The following is a 26004-nucleotide window of genomic DNA, read 5'->3' as shown; positions in this document are numbered from 1 at the left end:
ATTTTAAACCACCTAGGATACTATATCCTCTTGAAAATGAGAGTCGAGAACGCGAAATGGACATTCACAGTGACTTTTATCTCCACGACAATACATCGGCGAAACACTTTAGCTACGGAGCTAACGTGATAGCATCGGGCTTAACTGCATATAGAAACAAAAGAAATGAGCCCCTGACTTGGAAGGATAGACAGAACATCAACAATACTATTAAACCATGGACCTGTAACTACACGGTTAATGCTTTCCAGCCTGGCGAAGCTTAACAATGCTGTTGCTAACTACGCCATTGAAGCTAACTTAGCAACAGGACCTCATAGAGCTATGGTAAAAACATTAGCTATCCACCTACGCCAGCCAGCCCTCATCTGCTCATCAACACCCGTGCTCACCTGCGTTCCAGCGATCGACGGTGCAACGAAGGACTTCACCCGATCATCCGTGCGGTCGGCGGCTAACGTCGGATAGCGCGTCTGCTATCCAAGTCAAAGTCCTCCTGCTTGTGTTGCTGGAGCCAGCCGCTAATACACCGATCCAACCTACAACTTTCTTCTTTGCAGTCTCCATTGTTCATTAAACAAATTGCAAAAGATTCACCAACACAGATGTCCAGAATACTGTGGAATTTTGAGATGAAAACAGAGCTTTTTGTATTGGATTCAATGGAGTCCAAATACTTCCGTTTCAACCATTGACGTCACGTGCATACGTCATCATACATAGACGTTTTCAACCGGAAGTTTAGCGGGAAATTTAAAATTGCACTTAATAAGTTAACCCGGCCGTATTGGCATGTGTTGCAATGTTAAGATTTCATCATTGATATATAAACTATCAGACTGCGTGGTCGGTAGTAGTGGGTTTCAGTAGGCCTTTAAAGAGTTCTATATTCTGACAGTCTGACATTCCTTAAATGCATTGTGACTGGTAAGCAGGGGGAAACAGACGGAGAGATATGGGAGTGAGCCGCTGAGACGAATTATATTTTGGCTTGTTTCATTGGTATGGTATGGTATTCTCTTTATTGTCACTGCACAAGTACAACACAATTTATTTTTTACCACAAACCTGTTCAAGATTAGACAAAAAAAACATTGTACAGGGGACAGAACAGGAACAGTGTTGGGTCGCCACTTACGGCGCCCCGTAAAAGGTGGGAATAGGGTAGACACTCTGGGAAGGATGAGTAAAAAAATGTTTATAAAATAAACAATCAATTTCAGACTGGGCTCCTATTGAGGGTGGCCCAGTCTGGAGTGAGAAATAAACTCCATAGCAAAGCACATATACATGTTACGACATAGAACTCCAAACTTGCAACGAGGGGGCGGGCATCTGGCCTGAAGCTTCCAGCCACTAGGGGCGCTGCTCCGTTTTCCGCTGTACCACGTGGGGTGAAGCGTCAAAGGCGTGCGATAGGGGATAGGGTATGAGTGTGTGTGTGGCGTGTATTTTTCATGGATGCATGTGTGTGTAAGCCTGCGATGTGTCTCTGTTCCGCGACCTTGGTCTCCCAAGACCGGCGTCTCCAAGATGTTGCCAAATATTGCAATATAGTCCAAAAAATGCAAAAGTCTGAGTGTCCACAGTTCTGCTCGTATCCTCCAATAATTTGTGGCAGCTTTAGGGTATTTTGAACGGCTGCCAGCATCTTCCAATTTGTCGATACACCAGAGCAACGCTTACTCCAATCAGCAGATGTGTCAAAAGTGATCATTGTAACCACAATCTTTAATGTCCTCGACTGAAAGGATTGCCAGACACGCGACACTCCTCTTTTCGCAAGAGTCCGTCCAGCAACAACCGTTCCGTCAAGACAGGCAAATTCTTCGAAACCCGAGATCTTGTCAATTTCGTAGAGAGGATTGTTGATCAATTCCCTTGTTTAGATTTTAGAAAGCAGTGCAAAAAGAGTCAACAAGAAAATTAAGAGAAGACAAAACAATGAAGCAAACAGAAGAGATAAGGGAGAGGGAAAGGTGGCGCCCACCTTCGTTGAGTGCCAGTGAGAAAGATAAAGGAATTGTTGATCAACCTCCCCTCTTCATCCAAGCTACAGTATTGTATATGTCCTCAAAAACAGTCTTCATGTCGGTGGAGAAGGGCAATTTCTAGGAGTCTTCCCCAGAATCCGGAAGACCTGGCAAATCTGAACATGCGTCTGAGGTGCAAGCGTTTTTCACCATGCCTTATTGTGGTTACAATGATCACTTTTGACTCTTTTTCATGCATCTTTAAAGTGTTATTTTGTAGAGACAGAGTTTAATAGTTAAAGTGGTGTCGTTTTTAGTCCTGTACAATTAAATGTGTGCCCATTTTGATGGTTATATAACACCATTAGTATGATTGGTTTTTGCCATGCATCCTATTAATACTACTCTGGCCTCCAATTTTATTTGTAATAGATAAGGTTTACATGTATGCGATATCTTGGATGGTGTTGCTGAAGTGTAATAGGGTTTTTATCTGCTGAAATTCCCCATGCAGCCTGGGAGTTTCACACCGGTGGTTTATGCCAATCTGAAGATTCAATTCAAAATATGTCAAAATGTCGGGGTCTTTTTTTAAATCTAATTCAAATTTTGCAAGCAAGTAATTTACTGCAGTTAATGGTATTTAATCCGAATTTAAAACTAGTGATTACTGTATCCTGATTTATTTTGCGTTTTTATTTTTAATTTTAATTCACAGACAAAAATGATGCATGTAATATTTACATTTACAAGCATTTTAATTCCATTAATTATCCTATATTGCAGACCTGGGCATTCTGCGGCCCGCGGGCCGCATCCGGCCCTTTGTACGTCCCTGTCCGGCCCGCGTGAGGCCAATTATAAATTACAAAATACATTTTAAAAAGTATCTATTTCGAGTGTGCAATACAACGGTGCTGCTTTTGTTTTGAAAAGCGTTATTTGTATTACTTCCGTGCGGACGTATGCTCGTGCGCGCAGAGGCAATCACAAATACAAAATAAAAAATAAAAAACATCTTTGTCGTGCGTGCAATACAACTGTGCTGCTTTTATTTTGAAAAGTGTTATATGTGCGTATGTCCTGTGAGGGAAGGCGCACAGCGACAAGTGATGCCCGGTTATCCCCGAGACGCTAAAAAGAGAAAAGTTGATGACGAATGGCGTGTTTTAAAAAAGACATGGACTGCCAAGTAAAGGTAAAGCCGTGTGCTTATTTGTGGTACACACGTTGCTGTCTTTAAAGAATATAGTGTAACGACCTGCTGAAGTAGATGTTGTCTTCTTGAGTTGCGTAAATGAGAAGTGAGGAGCCGTGCGTGTGGAAGGAACGAGATATGTTGAGCTGTGTTAGTATAGCTTGCTCAATAAAAGTTTAAAAAGAGCGTCAGACTTCGTGTGCACTTCTTCTGGACGCTACAATTGGTGTCAGAAGTAAAACTTTGCGCATACTGCACTGTTTGTGTGCTACGTCATCGGGAGGTACGTGCCACGTGAGGAGCTCGCCGCAAAGAGAGAGAGAGACAGAGAGAGAGAGACACAGAGAGAGAGAGAGAGAGCGCGGGTTTACAGGTGCAGCCACGCTGCTTGCCACGGGGGGAATTCCGCCCTCAATGAAGACTCCCAGGTTTGATGGCAAGGCGAACTGGGAGGCATTTCATCCCACTTGTGACATCAATTGTAGCGTCCAGAAGAAGTGCACACCAAGTCTGACGCTCTTTTTAAACTTTTATTGAGCATGCTACACTAACACAGCTCAACTTATCTCGTTCTTTCCAAAAGGAAAACCAATCCTCACTCCTCATTTCCGCAACAGCAACGCTTCTTCCTTCTTCGCCAATCACCTTACAGGCGTGCTACGTTCACAACAAAGATGATGCAGGATGAAGTGACAGAAATTTAAATTTTTGTATTGTAATATACATCAGGAAGTGTTGTGTAAGAAAGTGTTAAAAATAAAACCATCAAAAGCCATCTGCTTTTGTATAAAGATAAGTTAGGTTAAATGAAAATATTATTATTATCTATCTTACGGTATATCAAAAATAATTTGAGCAAAATTTAATTGAAATATTGTCGGTGTGGCCCTCCAGCAGTGCTCGGGTTGCTCATGCGGCTCCCGGTAAAAATTAATTGCCCACCCCTGCTATATTGTGTTATGGTAATAGAAGTCTATTATACATATTCTGATAATTAAAGAATTATGGTGTCAGCATTTAGTTTGTATAATTGAGCATTTATACTATCACAGGCAAGACTGTGAGTGCTTTTAGATTGGGGAGGGGCTCACAGCAGCACCAGCTGCTTGTTGAGAGGAGTGATGTGGGCTGTTAGTCTGTGAAAGTATCCGATAAGACCAGAAAACTTAGCTAAATTGATCACTTTGCTTTTTTGACAAAATGAATCCAGTGCGGTTGGAATACTTGCAAAATATAGCAACAAAGTCGTTGGGTTGGCAACACTGATCCCTTCTGCTACGACTCCTTATTCTCTGGCAGTATGAGGTGTGCCAAAATGTTGAGTTACAATTCCATAGCCAGAGTTGGAATGGCAAGCTACATTCAAAGACATTCACATTTTAATGTGTGTATGAGCGAGGGCGAACCGGTTGCGCCAAATCTATTGTGGTGGACCACATTAAATAAATGAACAAATGTGAAACAATTCATTCTGTCAAGTCGTATAATAGATTAGAAGAAAGACGATATTTGTCCGATTTGTCTTTCCAGGTCTTGGGTCAGCTGCGATGGTATGCTTGCAAAGGGAAGTGTAGGCAATAGAAAGGCGACAAAAAACCAGGAGGAAATGGGAAAGGGGTCTGCCACATTTCACAATGATGTTTGATGAGGTCACAGCCCAGAGAAAGAGGGATCAGGGTAGGAAGCAGCAGAAGTTAGTGTTGGGAATTTAGCGGTTAATCTGCTGGATGTAATTTATGCCTTTGTTGTTAAGTGCCAGGGGGGAAAGACTAATGAAAAAGCCTTTAGTGGTCACTAATCACCTCTCGTACATGCAGATGCACTCGTACCACCAAGGCTTTCCTGCGCATATTAGACACTATTAAAACGTCCAAAGGTAAACACTGGGAAATGTGCATTTACTGAAATAAATGGCGCTCATTAAAAATACATTTCCGGCGACGGCGGCAGCATATGCAGGCACACATTGTTTCTGCAGCTGGATGACTCTCCATTGTGTCTATTGTTTTTCGCGCTTAGAATGCTTAACACCGATGGCCTCATTTGAACGGGAGCAAGCAGAGTGTGTGTCATTCGGAGCCCCGCGCTTAATTTCCCACTTTCGTTTGTGTCTCTTTGGCAATTTCATGATGGGAAAGTTGCTGTTAATACAGAAATGTATTTTTTATTTTATTAATCTACTGTAGAGTGCAGCAAAAATCCTCACGCTAATTAGTGCACCCGTGTCGCCTGGAGGCCTGCAACAGAGGCCAGCGACAGTGATAATAATTCTCTTAATTTCTTTTTAACTACACTGTCATTACAGAAATGGTGCGGTATCGATCACATCTGCTCTGTGGTGTGTATCTAAAGACTATATTTATTTATTGTCTTGTCACACTGAGCACATCTTTTGCCCCCTTGCTGTGCTTTAAGGCTATCTTGTACCACTGTGTGTGTTTGGAGATAGCATCATAGCTTCTGTAGTTATCAGCAACCAAGTCTGTAACTGTTCTCATAGTGCAATGACCTAAGAGTTTCTAACTTGAATTGAGATGTTTAAAGTAGAACTGCACTTTTTTTTAAATTTTGCCTATCGTTTACAATCAGTATGAAAGACAAAATGACGGATGTATTTTTTTTTTTAATGCATTTTAAATATTAAATAAAAGCAATCGAAAGTCTGTTTACAATGGAGCCAATGGGAGACGCTTTATTTTGCCTACAAAGCCCTTAAAAACATCCAAACACCTACATTAAGGTTTTATATACATGATATAAGTATATATGTTATGTAGTAGAGATGTCCGATAATGGCTTTTTTGCCGATATCTGATATTCCGATATTGTCCAACTCTTAATTACCGATTCCGATATCAACCGATACCGATATATACAGTCGTGGAATTAACTCATTATTATGCCTAATTTTGGTTGTGATGCCCCGCTGGATGCATTAAACAATGTAAAAAGGTTTTCCAAAATAAATCAACTCAAGTTATAGAAAAAAATGCCAACATGGCACTGCCATATTTATTATTGAAGTCAAAAAGTGCATATATTTTTTTAACATGCCTCAAAACAGCGGCTTGGAATTTGGGACATACTCTCCCTGAGAGAGCATGAGGAGGTTGAGATGGGCGGGGTTGAGGTGGGTAGGGGGGTAGGGAGTAGCGGGGGTGTATATTGTAGCGTCCCGGAAGAGTTACTGCTGCAACGGGTTCTGGGTATTTGTTCTGTTGTGTTTATGTTGTGTTACGGTGCGGATGTTCTCCCAAAACGTGTTTGTCATTCTTGTTTGGTGTGGGTTCACAGTGTGGCGCATATTTGTAACAGTGTTAAAGTTGTTTATATTGTCACCCTCAGTGTGACCTGTGTGGCTGTTGATCAAGTATGCATGCATACACTTGTGTGTGTGAAAAGCCGTAGGGCTAATGTGACTGGGCCGGCACGCAAAGGCAGTGCCTTCAAGGTTTATTGGCGCTCTGTATTTCTCCCATGTCCGTGTACACAGCGACGTTTTAAAAAGTCATACATTTTACTTTTTGAAACCGATACCGATCATTTTGAAACCGATACCGATAATTTCCGATATTACATTTTAAAGCATTTATCGGCCGATAATATCGGAATGCCGATATTATCGGACATTCCTATTATATAATAATGGGCACTATTATAATAACATATTTTTAATTTTCCTGAGGGAACTCTCCTGAAGGAATCAATAAAGTACTATCCATCTATCTATATACACTACCGTTCAAAAGTTTGGGGTCACATTGAAATGTCCTTATTTGTGAAGGAAAAGCACTGTACTTTTCAATGAAGATAACTTTAAACTAGTCTTGACTTTATACATTGCTAATGTGGTAAATGACTATTCTAGCTGCAAATGTCTGGTTTTTGGTGCAACATCTACATAGGTGTATAGAGGCCCATTTCCAGCAACTATCACTCCAGTGTTCTAATGGTACAATGTGTTTGCTCATTGGCTCAGAAGACTAATTGATGATTAGAAAACCCTTGTGCAATCATGTTCACACATCTGAAAACAGTTTAGCTCGTTACAGAAGCTACAAAACTGACCTTCCTTTGAGCAGATTGAGTTTCTGGAGCATAACATTTGTGGGGTCAATTAAACGCTCAAAATGGCCAGAAAAAGAGAACTTTCATCTGAAACTCGACAGTCTATTCTTGTTCTTAGAAATGAAGGTTATTCCACAAAATTGTTTGGGTGACCCCAAACTTTTGAACGGTAGTGTAATATTTACGTATTTTTCTCATTTTAAGTATACATACCGGTATACATTCATTTAAAAAAAGCTGCACAAAGTTTAATTTTGCAACTATCAAAGGGATTTCTGTATATGAGAAGAAGATGGACAATGCTGCAGATGTGTCTGAGTGCAAAGAAGGAATGAGAACGCACTCTGTTGCAAGGTGTTGATGCTATCTGATCAGAGGCCACAATCACAAGTGTAATTCATTTGCAGATATGGTGAGCGACTGCGTGACCGATCTCTGATTATGCAGTCCTCCATCCTGCACCATAATGGCTTTCATCAGATGCAATATTTGTGTGTTATGCTGTTGCAGTATTATCATGAGATGAGTGAAGGAGATGGAGGAGTAATGCATTTTGATGTAATAACTCCCACGCTGTTTGTATGGAGTATAGTACGTCTTGTATGTGTCATAGTGGTTGTGTGCATTTTTTAACCATAATTTGTTGCCATGAGTGCGGTAACTGGGGGAACTGATTGAAACTGAAGGTTTCTTGTGTGGTTAAGTGTAGGATTAGCAATTTAAAAGCGACGGAACTGAACCAGAAGTCAACATCCAACGCAAGCCACAGGATCGACAGAGACATGGCCAGCACATTTGCTAGCGGTTCACTAATGATGCCTTTTTTCCATTGTACAAACCCCGTTTCCATATGAGTTGGGAAATTGTGTTAGATGTAAATATAAACGGAATACAATGATTTGCAAATCATTTTCAACCCATATTCAGTTGAATATGCTACAAAGACAACATATTTGATGTTCAAACTGATAAACTTTTTTTTTTTTTGCAAATAATCATTAACTTTAGAATTTGATGCCAACAACACGTGACAAAGAAGTTGGGAAAGGTGGCAATAAATACTGATAAAGTTGAGGAATGCTCATCAAACACTTATTTGGAACATCCCACAGGTGAACAGGCAAATTGGGAACAGGTGGGTGCCATGATTGGGTATAAAAGTATATTCCATGAAATGCTCAGTCATTCACAAACAAGGATGGGGCGAGGGTCACCACTTTGTCAACAAATGCATGAGCAAATTGTTGAACAGTTTAAGAAAAACCTTTCTCAACCAGCTATTGCAAGGTATTTAGGGATTTCACCATCTAGGGTCCGTAATATCATCAAAGGGTTCAGAAAATCTGGAGAAATCACTGCACGTGAGCAGCTAAGCCCGTGACCTTCGATTCCTCAGGCTGTACTGCATCAACAAGCGACATCAGTGTGTAAAGGATATCACCACATGGGCTCAGGAACACTTCAGAAACCCACTGTCAGTAACTACAGTTGGTCGCTACATCTGTAAGTGCAAGTTAAAACTCTCCTATACAAGGCGAAAACCGTTTATCAACAACACCCAGAAACACCGTCAGCTTCTCTGGGCCTGAGCTCATCTAAGATGGACTGATGAAAAGTGGAAAAGTGTTCTGTGGTCTGACGAGTCCACATTTCAAATTGTTTTTGGAAACTGTGGACGTCGTGTCCTCTGGACCAAAGAGGAAACGAACCATCCGGATTGTTATAGGCGCAAAGTTGAAAAGCCAGCATCAGTGATGGTATGGGGGTGTATTAGTGCCCAAGACATGGGTAACTTACACATCTGTGAAGGCGCCATTAATGCTGAAAGGTACATACAGGTTTTGGAGCAACATATGTTGCCATCCAATCAGTGTTACCATGGACGCCCCTGCTTATTTCAGCAAGACAATGCCAAGCCATGTGTTACATCAACGTGGCTTCATAGTAAAAGAGCGCGAGTACTAGACTGGCCTGCCTGTAGTCCAGACCTGTCTCCCATTGAAAATGTGTGGCTCATTATGAAGCCTAAAATACCACAACGGAGACCCCCGGACTGTTGAACAACTTAAGTTATACATCAAGCAAGAATGGGAAAGAATTCCACCTGAGAAGCTTAAAAAATGTGTCTCCTCAGTTCCCAAACGTTTACTGAGTGTTGTTAAAAGGAAAGGCCATGTAACACAGTGGTGAACATGCCATTTCCCAACTACTTTGGCAGTTGTTGCAGCCATGAAATTCTAAGTTAATTATTATTTGCAAAATAAAAAATAAAGTTTATGAGTTTGAACATCAAATATCTTGTCTTTGTAGTGCATTCAACTGAATATGGGTTGAAAAGGATTTGCAAATCATTGTATTCCGTTTATATTGACATCTAACACAATTTCCCAACTCATATGGAAACGGGGTTTGTACTTTACTGGCTTTTCTTAGAAAAAAGCAGGAACTACAAAGTACTCACTCTCATTATCCCACCAGAGAGACGATGGATACCTAACTGTTTGTCACCGCGCCCGCCCCATCCAGTTTTAAACGTACCTAGTGGACACCACATAAACGACTGCTTGTTGCTCAATATTTGTAGAATCGCTGACGTGTAAGGAGACACGGCTATAATGAGTTTCACAGTCTCCACTTTGCTGCAGTGCTCCTGTTTCCTCGCTGCCCTTAATTTCCTCTCAGATAAAATGAGTGTTTTTACACGAAGTAGATGTAGTCTTACACTGTTATTGTTGTTTCTTACTTAGTGTGTTTCGCGCCTTCAGTGAATCTTAGTTTTCTCGCTGCTTTCCTTCTCCTCTGCAATAAAAAGTGTCTCTATGCAGAGAAGACTGTAGTTATCTTTTATTGTTGCTGTTTGTTCGCGTGTCTTGTAGGTTCAACACAGGATTGTGGTTCCTGTTTTGCAGTTCCTCTTGGATAAAAAGTGTTTCTTTATGCTGAGAAGACTAGTTCTCTTCTCTTGTATCTATTTTTTTTTTATAGCATATCTTGCTGTAGGTTCAACACAGCATTGTTACAGCGTTGTTTACTTGGATTAAATGTGTTTGTTTATGTTAAGAAGACTTTAGTTCTCTTCTGCTGTTGCTGTTTGTTAGCGTTTCTTGCTGTAGGTTTAACACAACGTCGGTTTTTTTCACTGCCCTCAGTCTCCTCTTGGACAAAATGTGTCTCTTTATGCTAAGAAGACTGCAGTTTTCTTTTATTGTTGCCGTTTTCTATCATATATTTTAGGTTCAACACAGCATTATTTTTTCCTGCCCTCAGTCTCCTCTTGAATAAAATTGTCTTCTTATGCGGAGAAGACTGTAATTCTCCTCAGTTATTGCTGTTAGTTAGCGTATCTTGTTGTATGTTCAACATAGTGTTGTTTTTTCACTGCCCTCTGTCTTATCTTGGATGGAATTTCTCTTTATGCTAAGAAAACAGCAGTAATCTTTTATTGTTTCTGTTTTTTTTTTTTAGCATTTACAGTATTTTAGGTTCAAAACAGCATTGTTTTCCCTGCCCTCGGTCTCATCTTGCCTAAAATTGTCTCTTTATGCCAAGAAGATTGTAGTTCTCCTTTACTGTTGCCGTGTTTCAGCGTATCTCCTTCTAATGTAGCTTCTAAACTGTGTTTTCTCACTGCCGTCAGTCTGCTCTTGGATAAAATGTGTCTCTTTATGCTGAGAAGACCGTAGTTCTCTTCTGTTGTGGCTGTTTTTTAGCGCATCTTTCTGTAGGTTTAACACTGCATCGTTTTGTTTTTTTCACTGCCCTCAGTCTCCGCTTGGATTAAATGTGCCTTTTTATATTAGAATATTTTGAAGGTTTAACACAGCTTTGTTTTTTTTTCACTGCCCTCCGTCTTCTCTTTGATAAAAAAGTGTCTCTATATTCAGAGAATACTGTAGTTCGATTGTACTGTTAGTGTTTTTTAGCATATTTTGTATGTTCAACATAGCATTGTTTTTTTCAAGTCATCAGTCTCCTCTTGGATAAAGTAGTTTATTTGTGCTGTGAAGACTGAAGTTCTCCTATTTTTGCCGTTTGTTAGGTTCAAGACAGTGTTGTTTTCTCACAGCCCTAAATCTCCTCTTGGATAGAGGAGACCGTAGTTCCCCTTTGATGTTGCTGTATGTTAGCATATCTTGCTATAGGTTCAACACAGCGTTGTTTTTTTAACTGCCCTCCGTCTTCTCTTGGATAAAATGTCAGTTTTATCCATTTTATCTGTCTCTTTTAGGAGACTGTAGGTCTCTTCTATTGTTGCTGTTTGTTCGCATGTCTTCATGTAGGTTCAACACAGTGTTATTTTTTACTGTCCTCAGTCTTCCCTTGGATTACATGTGCCTCTTCATGTTAGCATTTCTCATAGGTTGAACATAGTGTCATATTTTTCACTGCCCTTATTTTCCTTTTCGGTAAAATGAGTCTCTATGCTGAGAAAACTGTAGTTCTCTATTGTTGTTGTTTTAGCGTATCTTGATGTATATTGAACAGTGGTGTTTTCTCTCCGCTCAGTTTCCTCCTGGATAAAATGTGTCTCTTTATGCTGAGAAGATTGTCGTTATTTTCTATTTTATTTTGCTTCTGTTTGTTAGCATATCCTATAGGTTCAACACATAGTCTTCATTTTTCTCCGCCATCAGTTTCCTCTTGGGTAAAATGTGTCTCTTTATACTGAGAAGACTGTAGTTCTCCTCATTTGTTGCTGTTTGTTAGCGTGTCTTGTTGTGGATTCAACAGCGTTGTTTTTCACTGGCCTCAGTCCAGGCTTCGTACGGGTGCTTAAAAACCTTGAAAATGCTTGGATTTTAATGTGTTTTCAAGGTTTGAAAAATGCTTCAATTTTGGGTGAAGTGCTTGTATATGCTTAGAAATGTTCATCATATTTCTCGGCAGTCTGACTCAATAGGCTAATAATAAAATGGAAAAAAATATAATACGTTTCCTTAAAATGTAAAGCTACACGCTTGATCTGTTGGCTTTGCACGAGCCCTTACATTAGGTTGTTGTCCTGCCAGAGCCGTATATCTGTGTCGCTCCCAAGAGGACAGTGGTGCATCGGTTCATCATTCCGGCAGGTTGTCGTTTTAATGAACATTGGATGGAAAATGACTAATACAAATTTTGGATAAAACGTGGAGTGGAACAAATCCACGTGTAGTCTTCTGCAAAGTATGCAAAAAGGAAATCCAACATGGTTCTATGTATTTTTTGCTCCATTGTTTTGGTTGTTTACTTAACTTGTGTGAATCAATCCGTGCTGTTCGATGTCATTGTAACTGTAAGTAAGAAAAAGAACAAACAATTTGAAAAACAACACACATGGAGACACGTTTGCAAACACCAATGACATTGAATAGTCTACAGAAACACTGCTTCATTTTCTATGCCCCATTCAGTTAAGGATAACTGCTGGTTCAATGTTAGGCTTAGGTTTTAGCAGATTTTCCGTATTTTTCCTACAGACAGCATTTGGTGACCTCAAAAAACAAGGCTATGGATTGATTCACACTGGTTTTCGCCGTTTGAAGGTACTGCAAAAACTGGAAAATTTATCTTGAAAGTCCTTAAAAAGTGCTTGAATTTGGCCATCGAAAAGGTGTACGAACCCTGTCAGTCTCTTCTTGGATAAAATGTCTCCTAATGCTGAGAAGACTAGTTCTCCTCTATTGTTGTTTGTTGGTGTGTGTTCAGCCTATGATTCATGGTGTCCTGTGGTACTATTATGATGTTGAACAACCAATCAAACGCCAAGCTTCAGTTACTTCAACTCCTTTCTGAGCCGTGCCCACCTTTTTGTTTACATCGGAATGTAATAATAGAGTCATAGCCAACATTTTCCCACCCCGAACCACATCTGCGCTCCAAAGAGCCCAGCAATAATTACAGCCGGTACGAGGGCTTAAGCTTCCGCGCTTTGATGCGGTGGTGAGTGCGTTGAGCCAGTGTTAATCTCTTTTAGTGTGTGTAGAGGCGGCCAGATAAAGACTGATAGGGCACTCTGTAATGAGGGATTAGGGATTAAGACTGCAGCGATGGAGGGGTCAGCTCCCCTGTGGTCACTCTTGACTTGATCTAGGTTATTAGGGAGCTTTTGACTCTCTGCTCTTCTACACAGAAGAGGTCTGAGGACTTGATGGACCATTCTGTGCTTTATTTTGTCAAGAGTGCCAATATTTAACCCATACAATGAATGAGGAGTATATTATTTTATGGTCTGACCATGTGTGGCTGTGTTTTACAGCTTTCCATTCCCTGGTGCTTTCCTTGCCTGATTGAATTAAAGGTATATGTTTGCGGTCATGCGCTTTATTTACGACCGCGATTCAATTACCCCCCAAATGGATTTTTGCTCTCACAGGACAATCAGTCACAACCGCTGACAGCGACAGCATCAAACACATAAAAGAACCATAGGCCTCTTGTTGTGATGGACAGTTGATTTGTGATGATTAGAAGGTGGTTATGTCTACTTGGCGCTTTATAGTGATGTCTGTGGCGCACTCTATGGATGATGGTCGAAATGGTAGACCTGCTAACATGCATGTATCACAGACTGTGCAATCTTAGACTTCCTTTTATTGTCATTAAAATTTTAACTTTACAGTACAGATAAGAACAACATTTCGTTGCATTAGCTCGTTGTAGTGCAGGATAAAAGAGCAGAAGTGTGCATATACTGTATAAAAAAATAGATTACTGTACAGATAAATATATTGCACTTTTTCATATGCATCCATGTTTATGGATGTATTTTATATTGTCTTTATATTCCAGCGAGTCAATCCGTTTTTGGGGGGGAATTGAGGGATTTTTTTTTTTTTATGCGTTCCAGAGTCTGATGGCCTGAGGGAAGAAGCTGTTACAGAACCTGGAGGTTCTGCTACAGAGGCTGCGGAACCTCTTTCTAGAATCCACCAGAATCCAAATTTTATAAACATTAGACTAGAGATGTCCGATAATATCGGACTGCCGATATTATCGGCCGATAAATGCTTTAAAATGTAATATCGGAAATTATCAGTATCAGTTTCAAAATTATCGGTATCAGTTTCAAAGAGTAACATTTCTGGCTTTCTAAAACGCTGCTGTGTACACAGACGTAGGGAGAAGTACAAAGGGCCAATAATCCTTAAAGGCACTGCCTTTGCGTGCCGGCCCAGTCACATAATATCTACGGCTTTTCACACACACAAGTGAATTTTTGTTTGCGGATGACTCTGCCCTGCTGGTATCCGACAAGGACAAGTCACAGGTGGAGAAAATCCTCAGTGCTGAGCTCTGTAGAACTTGCACCTGGCTCGCTGACAACAAGCTATCCATACAATTGGGTAAAACGGAATCCATCCTGTTTGGGTCCCACATCAACCTTAAGAAAGTCAATGACTTCACTGTAAAAGTGGGTGACATTGTTATCACCAGGAAAGGTGAGGTCACCTACCTAGGTTCCATTCTAGAGGCTAACCTTTCCTGTGATAAAATGGCAACCAAGGTAATCAAAAAGGTTAACCAATGAACGAGATTTCTCTACAGAATCTCCTCTCTGGTCAACAAAAGCACCATGAGGATTCTGGCGGGAACTCTCGTTCAACCCTTTTTCGATTACGCATGCACCTCCTGGTACCGTAGCACCTCCAAAACCCTCAAATCTAAACTCCAAACATCCCAGAACAAGCTAGTCAGGATACTTCTAGACCTCCACCCCAGATCCCACCTCACTCCTACCCACTTCTTCAAAGTGGGCTGGCTCAAGGTGGAGGACAGGGTTAAACAACTTGCACTGAGCCTAGTCTATAAAATCCACTACACCTCCCTGATACCGAAGTGCATGTCAAACTACTTCCTTAACGTAAATGACCGCCATAACCACAACACTAGGGGGAGCTCCACTAACCACGTTAAACCCAGATTCCGAACTAACAAAGGTCTTAACTCATTTTCTTTCTATGCCACATCAATGTTGAATGCACTCCCAACAGTTATAAAAGAAAGGGCATCTCTATGCTAATAATCAAATGTAAACAATCAAATGCAGATACTTTTTCTTATGCCTTCTGATCTCTCTCTCTCTCTCTCTCTCTCTCTCTCTCTCTCTCTCTCTCTCTCTCTCTCTCTCTCTCTCTCTCTCTCTCTCTCTCTCTCTCTCTCTCTCTCTCTCTCTCTCTCTATGTCCACTACTTGCTGTCCATATCCTACCCCTCCCCCTCCACACCCCTGATTGTAAATAATGTAAATAATTCAATGTGATTATCTTGTGTGATGACTGTATTACGATGATAGTATATATCTGATAGTATATATCTGTATCATGAATCAATTTAAGTGGACCCCGACTTAAACAAGTTGAAAAACTTATTCGGGTGTTACCATTTAGTGGTCAATTGCACGGAATATGTACTTCACTGTGCAACCTACTAATAAAAGTCTCAATCAATCAATCAATCAATGCAAGCATACTTGGTCAACAGCCATACAGGTCACACTGAGGGTGTCGTATAAACAACTTTAACACTGTTACAAATATGCGCCACACTGTGAACCCACACCAAACAAGAATGACAAACACATTTCGGGAGAACGTCCGCACCATAACACAACACAAACACAACAGAACAAATACCCAGAACCCCTTGCAGCACTAACTCTTTCGGGACGCTACAATATACACCCCCCCGCTACCTCCTACCCCCGCCCCCCACCTCAACCCCGCCCACCTCAACCTCTTCATGCTCTCTCAGGGAGAGCATGTCCCAAATTCCAAGCTGCTGTTTTGAGGCATGTTAAAAAAAATAATGCACTGTGTGACTTCAATAATAAATATGGCAGTGCCATGTTGGCATTTTTTCCACAACTTGAGTTGATTTATTTTGGAAAACATTGTTACATTGTTTAATGCATCCAGCGGGGCATCACAACAAAATTAGGCATAATAATGTGTTAATTCCACGACTGTATATATCGTATCGGTTGATATCGGAATCGGTAATTAAGAGTTGGACAATATCGGAATATTGGATATCGGCAAAAAAGCCATTATCGGACATCTCTACATACACATTCTCAAGGATTTTGCAGAAGGCGGCAATGTTTTTCAGCTAATCTTGTGGATGTTGTAAAAGTATGCTTGTTTGCAGGCTGACACTGGAGCAGAAGGAGCTGTGTCGGAGCCGACTGAAGCTGCTCTCCTATCTAGACCGCCTGGCAACGTATGAGGTAAATGGGAATTTTTCTTGTGGTTCTTTTTGGTGCTTCGCTCAAATTCACAGTAGGGGAACTATTCAAGTTCAGAATATATCATAGACACCTCTCAGATGAATGGCGTGCAGGGAAGGGTTTTAATCATCTTTTAATTGTCTGCCATCAAAAAGACACATTTCCCTTTTCACTTTCTCATGCAATCCAAAATCATTAATAAAGTTTAACTAATTAAGTTGTTAGCGTGATTCAAATAAATGCTCCATCTTCTTTGTGATTTAGGTACATAAGGCCCTGGCTAATGTTAGAGCATTTGTGGTATACCGCTACAAAACACAAATGTTCAAGAAAAGGTGGAAAAAGCCTAGAAGCTGGTAATATACATTGTGCTTGTCTACTGACATGCATTTCTACAATGGAAGCAGTTTATGTTGACAACACGTCCAAGTCGACCAACTCATCAAGTCGCGGTCCACCATGTTCTTATTATTATTTAAATAGTGCGTGCCGAAGTCTATGTCAACAAACATGGTCAAACACTTTTGATGAGAATGACTTGTGTCCAAATCTGGGGTCTACAGCCTACCAAGGATTCTGCTCATGCGATTGGGGGAGACCACACCTATAGAGGGTCTTTAAGTTGCAACCAGCCTTGTGATTTTGGATAGTCTAACCTTCCCTACACTTCCTGTTTATGTCACGTGTTCTCATCTTTACCCTGACGTCATGACGGGAAGATATTTGCCGTCAGCAGTAAACCTGAATTATTAAACAGTTGTAATATTGACGACTACTTTATATATTACTTTTTTAACGTAAATATTATTGGAATAAATACATTGTAAGCCAAAATATTCTCAAAGCGTTTGAAATAAAGGCAGCAAATTAAAAAAACCTACAAACAATAACTCAATCTTGTTCCATGTATGTACATAGGCTAAAGGGTTATGTATTTACATAATCATGTTAGTAAAATCAAAGTAAAATTCTCCACATCTAACAATTGACAGTGAAATAGATAAAGCTTTACTTCCAAAGTCTATAAATAAATAAATTAATGCGTACAAACAAATAAATGCCTATAAACAAATCAATACTTAAAAAATAAATCAACGCTTGTAAATAAATTAATGCTTGTGAATAAATTAATGCTTACAAATAAATCACTAGTTGCAAATGAATCAATGCCTACGCTCCTTCCCCTTTCACCTATGTTAAAAGTTGTTTTTTAAGGCTAGACACAAGCGCGCTAAGCATTTTGGGCTATGTGGGTCCATGAAGAAGTAAGACACATTTTTTTAAGGACTCGGATTTAAACAGCGTTCATGCGGTGCGATGACGTCGGTGACACAAAAATGCACACTGCTTACAGAGCTTAGGCTGAAGATTCAAGATTTGGACACAGCCAATATCTCATCTTAGCTTGTGCAGGTGTACCTAATGTAGTGTCCTGTAGGTGTTCAGACATTCACCCTGTCGCCAGTGTGCCCGAATTGAACTCCACGCAATGCGCAGTCGTCTGCCACGGAGTGTCTTTAAATGTCAAAAGGGCTTTGATTGGTTTAACCTTCTAACCGGTAACTGGCGAGCGAATAAAAGATGATGCACTTCTTCTTCTTGTCGTCGACATTATTGCCTTTTTCTTATTTACTGATTATTCCACACAGAGCAGGCGGCCTCAGTGGAATATTAATAGAAGGATTGAATGACTTCCCTCTGGACCCTTAGGCGGCATTTGTTTTGTAGGTCTTTTAAAAAAAAAAAAAAACATTAAACCGTTGCTTCTTGCTTTTAGCTCTTATGCAACCAAATGCTTCTTTCCACCCCAAAACAGAAATTTAAATTCCTTATCTGCTTTCAATTGATATTCCCTTATTGGCACTAATCTCATTTAACAATATTGAAAGGTTGTAGAAAGTGTTTTACGTGAGAAGCACGTTAAGAATGAGTCACTACTTGGTCCAAATGTGCTTTTATTGCATATTATTTATATAGCTTAAAGGCCTACTGAAATTAAATGTTTTTATTTAAATGGGGATAGCAGATCCATTCTATGTGTCATACTTGATCATTTTGCGATATTGCCATATTTTTGCTGAAAGGATTTAGTAGAGAACATCGACGATAAAGTTCGCAACTTTTGGTCGCTGATAAAAAAAGCCTTGCCTGTACCGGAAGTAGCGTGACGTCACAAGTTGAAAGGCTCCTCACATTTCCCCATTGTTTACACCAGCAGCGAGAGCGATTCGGACCGAGAAAGCGACGATTACCCCATTAATTTGAGCGAGGATGAAAGATTCGTGGATGAGGAACGTGAGAGTGAAGGACTAGAGTGCAGTGCAGGACACATCTTTTTTCGATCTGACCGTAACTTAGGTACAAGCTGGCTCATTGTATTCCACACTCTCTCCTTTTTCTATTGTGGATCACGGATTTGTATTTTAAACCACCTCGGATACTATATCCTCTTGAAAATGAGAGTCGAGAACGCGAAATGGACATTCACAGTGACTTTTATCTCCACGACAATACATCGGCGAAGCACTTTAGCTACGGAGCTAACGTGATAGCATCAGGCTTAACTGCAGATAGAAACTAAATAAATAAACCCCTGACTGGAAGGATAGACAGAAAATCAACAATACTATTAAACCATGGACCTGTAACTACACGGTTAATGCTTTCCAGCCTGGCGAAGCTTAACAATGCTGTTGCTAACGACGCCATTCAATCAATCAATCAATGTTTATTTATATAGCCCTAAATCACAAGTGTATCAAAGGGCTGTACAAACCACAACGACATCCTCGGTACAGAGCCCACATACGGGCAAGGAAAACTCACCCCAGTGGGACGTCAATGTGAATGACTATGAGAAACCTTGGAGAGGATTGCATATGTGGGTAACGCCATTGAAGCTAACTTAGCAACGGGACCTCACAGAGCTATGCTAAAAACATTAGCTATCCACCTACGCCAGCCAGCCCTCATCTGCTCATCAACACCCGTGCTCAACTGCGTTCCAGCGATCGACAGCGCGACGAAGGACTTCACCCGATCATCGATGCGGTCGGCGGCTAGCGTCGGATAGCGCGTCTGCTATCCAAGTCAAAGTCCTCCTGGTTGTGTTGCTGCAGCCAGCCGCTAATACACCGATCCCACCTACAGCTTCCTTCTTTGCAGTCTTCATTGTTCATTAAACAAATTGCAAAAGATTCACTAACACAGATGTCCAGAATACTGTGGAATTTTGCGATGAAAACCGAGATTTTTGTATCGGATACAATGGTGTCCGAATACTTCCGTTTCAACCATTGACGTCACACGCATACGTCATCATACATAGACGTTTTCAACCGGAAGTTTAGCGGGAAATTTAAAATTACACTTTATAAGTTAACCCGGCCGTATTGGCATGTGATGCAATGTTAAGATTTCATCATTGATATATAAACTATCAGACTGCGTGGTCGGTAGTAGTGGGTTTCAGTAGGCCTTTAAACCAGTAGATTCAACACAATCAATTTTGGTCATGCTTTTGTTTGTTTTGAACATGCCTAACAAGTTACATTAAGGGACATCACATGCCTACATGTTCAAAAAGGAAGAAGCAGAGTTTACATAATCTTACCTTTTTTTGCATGTTCAGCAATTTTACGGCCCCACAAAATGAATGAAAATCCACAAGATTTATGAAAAAAATGTGAAATGTTATCAGATAAGAAGCCATCCATCCATCCATTTTCTTCCGCTTATCCGAGGTCGGGTCGCGGGGGCAGCAGCCTAAGCAGAGAAGCCCAAACTTCCCTCTCCCTGTCCACTTTGTCCAGCTCCTCCCGGGGGATCCCGAGGCGCTCCCAGGCCAGCCGGAAGACATAGTCTCCCCTAACGTGTCCTGGGTGGTCCCGTGGCCTCCTACCGGTCGGAAGTGCCCTAAACACCTCCCCAGGGAGGTGTCCGGGTGGCATCCTTACCAGATGCCCGAACCACCTCATCTTGCTCTTTTCGATGTGGCGGAGCAGCGGCTTTACTTTGAGCTCCTCCCGGATGACAGAGCTTCTCACCCTATCTCTAAGGGAGAGCCCCACCACCGGACAGAGGAAACTTATTTCGGCTGCTTGAACCTGTGATCTTGTCGTTTTGGTCATAAGAAGCTATCATACTAATACAGATAACATTTTTGTTTAGCCTGCTCAGTGGCCTTGTGGTTAGAGTGTCCGCCCTGAGATCAGTAGGTCATGAGTTCAAACCCCGGCAGAGTCATACCAAAGACTATAAAAATGGGACCCATTTCCTCCCTGCTTGGCACTCAGCATCAAGGTTTGGAATTGGGGTTTAAATCATCACAATGATTCCAGAACGCGGCCACCGCTGCTGCCCACTGCTCCCCTCACCTCCCAGGGGGTGATCAAGGGGAAGGGTCAAATGCAGAGAGTAATTTCACCACACCTAGTGTGTTTGTGACTATCATTGGTACTTTAATTTTAACTTTTAACTTTAATTCTATTTTGTTTAGCATGTATTGAACTACTTTGGATGGGGTGGATTTTTAAAGACAAAAATAATAATTTTCTTTCATTTTTCTGTAAATTTGGCGTGATAGAAGAAAAAATAAGAAGTGGTAAAGAAAAAAATTAAATAAATATAAAATACAAATACTATTCAGATGCTATGATTAAAAATGAATTGCAGGATAAATAAATGCAGGATTTAAGCTTTGACTATTACTATGGTACTACTTTTTGGACTTGTTGAATTGTTTTAGTGCACGTGTGGTTGTTTATTGTGAATTTTTAACATGATTCAAACCTATTCATTGTATTTTGACTATCCTTTGTTTACATAAAATGTACATTGTACAGTGGATTAAGCAACATGCTCGTTAACAATAAATTAAATACATATATTGCAGAATAGTGTTGACATCACCATACATGATAATTTATTGTCGTATTTAATTTTCCTGCTGTATTATATTTATTTGTGTGTAAAAAAGAAGTTGCTGATAATATTAGAAATTGTCTTACTTTGGATTTAGGATCACTAATGTGAACACAGCCACCTTTTTCCCCCTCGCCACCCTTCATAAATCTCCACATGGCGCAGTTCCCACGCACCGTGAAGGAGAGATGAGAGATTTGAGCCCGCTAGATATATTCAAGCCAGTCTTCTCGCGCTCTCCTTTTATTCGGACATCGTCATGGTAACCGCAGCGCTTGTCACATTCCTTCTTGCTCCGGTGCCATTTTTCCCTGACTGTCTATGAATATTATATTGGGGTTTTTATCAGCACAAATAGTCTGCTATGCATGGCTCCTTCAAATACTATTGTATACTTTATACACACACAAACACACCTTGTTCCAGAGGGTTTTCAACACATATGTGTGTGCATATTTAATACACTTACAGTATATTCTCCCAAGAAGGCTGCAGCTGAATAAACACGACAGCTTTACATAGAAAAACAAATCACCATGAAAATGTGTCTGTTCTCCTACATACAATGCTTTCTTTGTAAACATTCTTAACAGTCATATTCGTGTAAAAATTAGGTTAAACCTAAAAGCAAAACATTCTCAATTTACCCGTAACTTTGGAGACATGCGGTGTCAATCGTCCCCATATAATCTGATGGCTGGGGGGGGTTGTCATAAAGAAATACAATCATGTGTGCTTACGGACTGTATCCCTGCAGACTGTATTGATCTATATTGATATATAATGTAGGAACCAGAAATATTAATAACAGAAAGAAACAACCCTTTTGTGCGAATGAGTGTGAAAGGGGGAGGGAGGTTTTTTGGGTTGGTGCACTAATTGTAAGTGGGTTAAATCACCAAAATGATTCCCGGGCGCGGCGCCGCTGCTGCCCACTGCTCCCCAAGGGGATGGGACAAATGCAGAGGACAAATTTCACCACATCTAGTGTGTGTGTGACAATCATTGGTACTTTAATCTTTAATCTTGTGTTTTTTTTGTTTTTTTTTAATTTCCACAATATCAACACCATGTTTAAACTACTTCCTTATTATCTTTTATTACATACAGTTGTTTGAACAAAACAAAGTCAAGAGCTAAATAACTACACATTAATAAACAAAATAATAATATATTCATTACTCATTTAAATCCTTTGGGTTTTGCCCTCAAAGTCCTCCTTTGTGCAAGGAGTTATTCCCTGAGTTTGTAAACAAGTACAAAAACGACAAAGTTGAGAAAATAAAAATATCTACAGTATCTTATTACTTTTGTATCGATTACATACTGATGCCGCGTCTGATGTCGACGCCACCAATTTATGTATCGATCTGCCCTTCTCTTAGATGTTTTGTATTGACTGTGACAATGCTGACACAGCAACTTTTGTTGTATTAAAATATCTGTAACTCTTATTGATTTACTTCATGGGTGTCAAACTCTGGCCCGCGGCCCGTGTAATTTCACTTGGCCCTTGAGGCGATATCAAATTAACACTAGAGCTGGCCCGCCGATTATATACAGCGGTGGTGCCGCGGTAATACTGCATTCACCGCTAATTCTCATACTTGCCAACCCTCCCGGGAGACTCCCAAATTTCAGTGCCCCTCCCGAAAATCGTCACGTCCGCTTTTCATCCAGTCCAACGAGTGCTGGCCCAGTCACATAATATGTGCGGCTTCTGTACGCACACACACGTGAATGCAACGCACACTTGATCAACAGCGATACACGTTACACTGAGGGTGGTATAAACAACTTTAACACTGTTAGAAATACACGCCACACTGTGAATCTACACCAAACAAGAATGACAAACACATTTCGGGAGAACATCCGCACCGTAACACAACATAAACACAACAGAACAAATACCCAGATTCCTTTGCAGCACTAACTCTTCCAGGATGCTACAAGGTGTGTGTGTGTGGGGGGGGAGGGGCTTGGGAGGCGGGGTTTGGTGGTAGCGGGGGTGTATTTTGTAGCGTCCCGGAAGAGTTAGTACTGCAAAGGGTTCTGGGTATTTGTTCTGTTGTGTTTATGTTGTGTTACATTGTGGATGTTCTCCCGAAATGTGTTTGTCAATCTTGTTTGGTGTGGATTCACAGTGTGGCCTGTATCTCTAACAGTGTTAAAGTTGTTTTTACGGCAACCCTCAGTGTAACGTGTATCGCTGTTGATCAAGTGTGCGTTGCATTCACGTGTGTGTGCGTACAGAAGCCACACATTTCTTGTGACTGGGCCGGCACGTTGTTAGAATGGATGAAAAGGGGACGTGACGACAGCTTGTAGAGGACGTTAAAGGCAGTGCCTTTAAAGCACGCCCCCAAGACTGTGGTCCAGGTGGACCATGAGATATAATGACTGATGAACACCTTCGTTCGATAATGAAGGTTGCCTCAGCCCAAAGCCTGAGCCCCGACATTAATGAACTAGCATCCAAGAAAAGATGGCAGGTATCTGGCTTAGGCACATCAGATTAGATCAGTGTGTTGCAAACTGAGCAGTTTAAAGTCCTGAATGGTTGGTTTATTCATTGTTATTTTATTTTCAAATTTATTAGCCTGTGGAAAAAGTTAATGTTGATATTTACCTCAGAAGGCTGCAAATAGAAAAGAGGCATTCAATTTTTATTTAAATGGTATTTTATATGCCATTGATATTTTTTAATTATTATTATTATTTGAAACTCGATTTTGCATGTCACTATAAAGTTATATAAGCCTTGCTTGTTCAATATTCAATGCAAAACTTGTTTGGGTCCCTATTAAAAGGTTAATTTGTTCAACCTTGGCCCGCGGCTTTGTTCAGTTTTAAATTTTGGCCCACTCTGTATTTGAGTTTGACACCCCTGATCTACTTGTTAATTTCCTGTTAATATCTGCATACTTTCTCCTGCAACCATCTTCACTTCTTAAACTTTACTAAGCATCTTTTTCTCGTTGTTATTTCAAACTAGCTTAGCGGTTAGCTAAGCTATTAGCATGCCTGCTCTCGACTTGCTCTTGGTGTGTAACATGTATAGCCTCATCCGCCAGTAGTAATGTTACTTATTAATGATTCTTAAGAAACTTGAATATGAAGTTTATTTGCTGTAATGGAGGTATGAAGACACATAATTAGCTTCTGGCAGCTTGCCAATGGAATACATACAGTATTATTTTTGAGTTTTACAATATTGTTGTTTTTTTCTCTCCAGGAGATACTTGGAGGTCCTCATGCAGCCGAGCAGAAATACGACGCAGAGTTTTTCAAGAAGTTCCGTAGTCAAAATATTGTGTTGTCAGCTAGAAACTACGCCAGGGTAAAGTTCACTTTTCTGTCATGTTTTCCCTACCAAAAGCACCCTCATTATTGTGTTTTCCGTCTACAGGAGAGCAACATGCAGGCTCTTGACATCCTTTTTACATATCATGGGGCAGAGCTTCTCCAGCATCGTTTAGCCATCCTTTACAACTTTCCAGAAACCACTTCTCCACACGAATACATGGTCCTGCTGCCTGAAGCCTGGTGAGTACCTCCTTGCTCGCTATGCAGTCACACAAACAACTCTTTCACCATTCCTCCTGATCTTCAATCAGTGCTTTCAGATCAATCAATCAATCATCAATCAATGTTTATTTATATAGCCCTAAATCACAAGTGTCTCAAAGGGCTGTACAAGCCACAACGACATCCTCGGTACAGAGCCCACATACGGGCAAGGAAAAACTCACCCCAGTGGGACGTCGGTGAATGACTATGAGAAACCTTGGAGAGGACCGCATATGTGGGTAACCCCCCCCCTCTAGGGGAGACCGAAAGCAACGGATGTCGAGTGGGTCTGACATAACATTGTGAAAGTCCAGTCCACAGTGGATCCAACACATCAGCGGGAGTCCAGTCCACAGCGGGGCCAACAGGAAACCATCCCGAGCGGAGACGGGTCAGCAGCGCAGAGATGTCCCCAACCGATGCACAGGCTAGTGGTCCACCCGGGGTCCCGGCTCTGGACAGCCAGCACTTCATCCATGGCCACCGGACCTATGCAACTCCCCCTCGCAAGGGACAGGGGAGAAGAGGAGAGAAGAAAAGAAACGGCAGATCAACTGGTCTAAAAAAGGGGGGGTCTATTTAAAGGCTAGATTATACAAATGAGTTTTAAGATGGGACTTAAATGCTTCTACTGAGGTAGCATCTCTAACTGTTACCGGGAGGGCATTCCAGAGTACTGGAGCCCGAATAGAAAACGCTCTATAGCCCGCAGACTTTTTTTTGGCTCTGGGAATCACTAATAAGCCGGAGTTCTTTGAACGCAGATTTCTTGTCGGGACATATGGTACAATACAATCGGCGAGATAGGCTGGAGCTAAACCGTGTAATATTTTATACGTAAGTAGTAAAACCTTAAAGTCGCATCTTAAGTGCACAGGAAGCCAGTGCAAGTGAGCCAGTATAGGCGTAATATGATCAAACTTTCTTGTTTTTGTCAAAAGCCTTGCAGCCGCATTTTGTACCAACTGTAATCTTTTAATGCTAGACATAGGGAGGCCCGAAAATAATACGTTACAGTAATCGAGACGAGACGTAACGAACGCATGAATAATGATCTCAGCGTCG

The 26004-nt window shown here is 40.9% G+C and overlaps 1 protein-coding gene across 2 annotated transcripts in view; it reads left to right on the top strand.

Annotated features, from left to right (window-relative positions):
• Positions 1-26004, top strand: part of nbas (NBAS subunit of NRZ tethering complex) — a 377112-nt gene that overhangs the window by 85321 nt on the left and 265787 nt on the right. For both annotated transcript variants that reach the window (XM_062044717.1, XM_062044716.1), the window contains exons 19-21: positions 16365-16443; positions 24605-24709; positions 24779-24915. In XM_062044717.1, the coding sequence (XP_061900701.1) occupies positions 16365-16443; positions 24605-24709; positions 24779-24915 (321 nt within the window). The remainder of the gene's footprint in view (positions 1-16364; positions 16444-24604; positions 24710-24778; positions 24916-26004) is intronic.

The sequence above is a fragment of the Entelurus aequoreus genome, linkage group LG04 (genome assembly GCF_033978785.1).
Source record: "Entelurus aequoreus isolate RoL-2023_Sb linkage group LG04, RoL_Eaeq_v1.1, whole genome shotgun sequence".
Taxonomy (NCBI): Eukaryota; Metazoa; Chordata; class Actinopteri; order Syngnathiformes; family Syngnathidae; genus Entelurus; species Entelurus aequoreus.
Note: the sequence above shows the minus strand (reverse complement) of the source record. Positions and strands in the feature narration are given on the sequence as shown.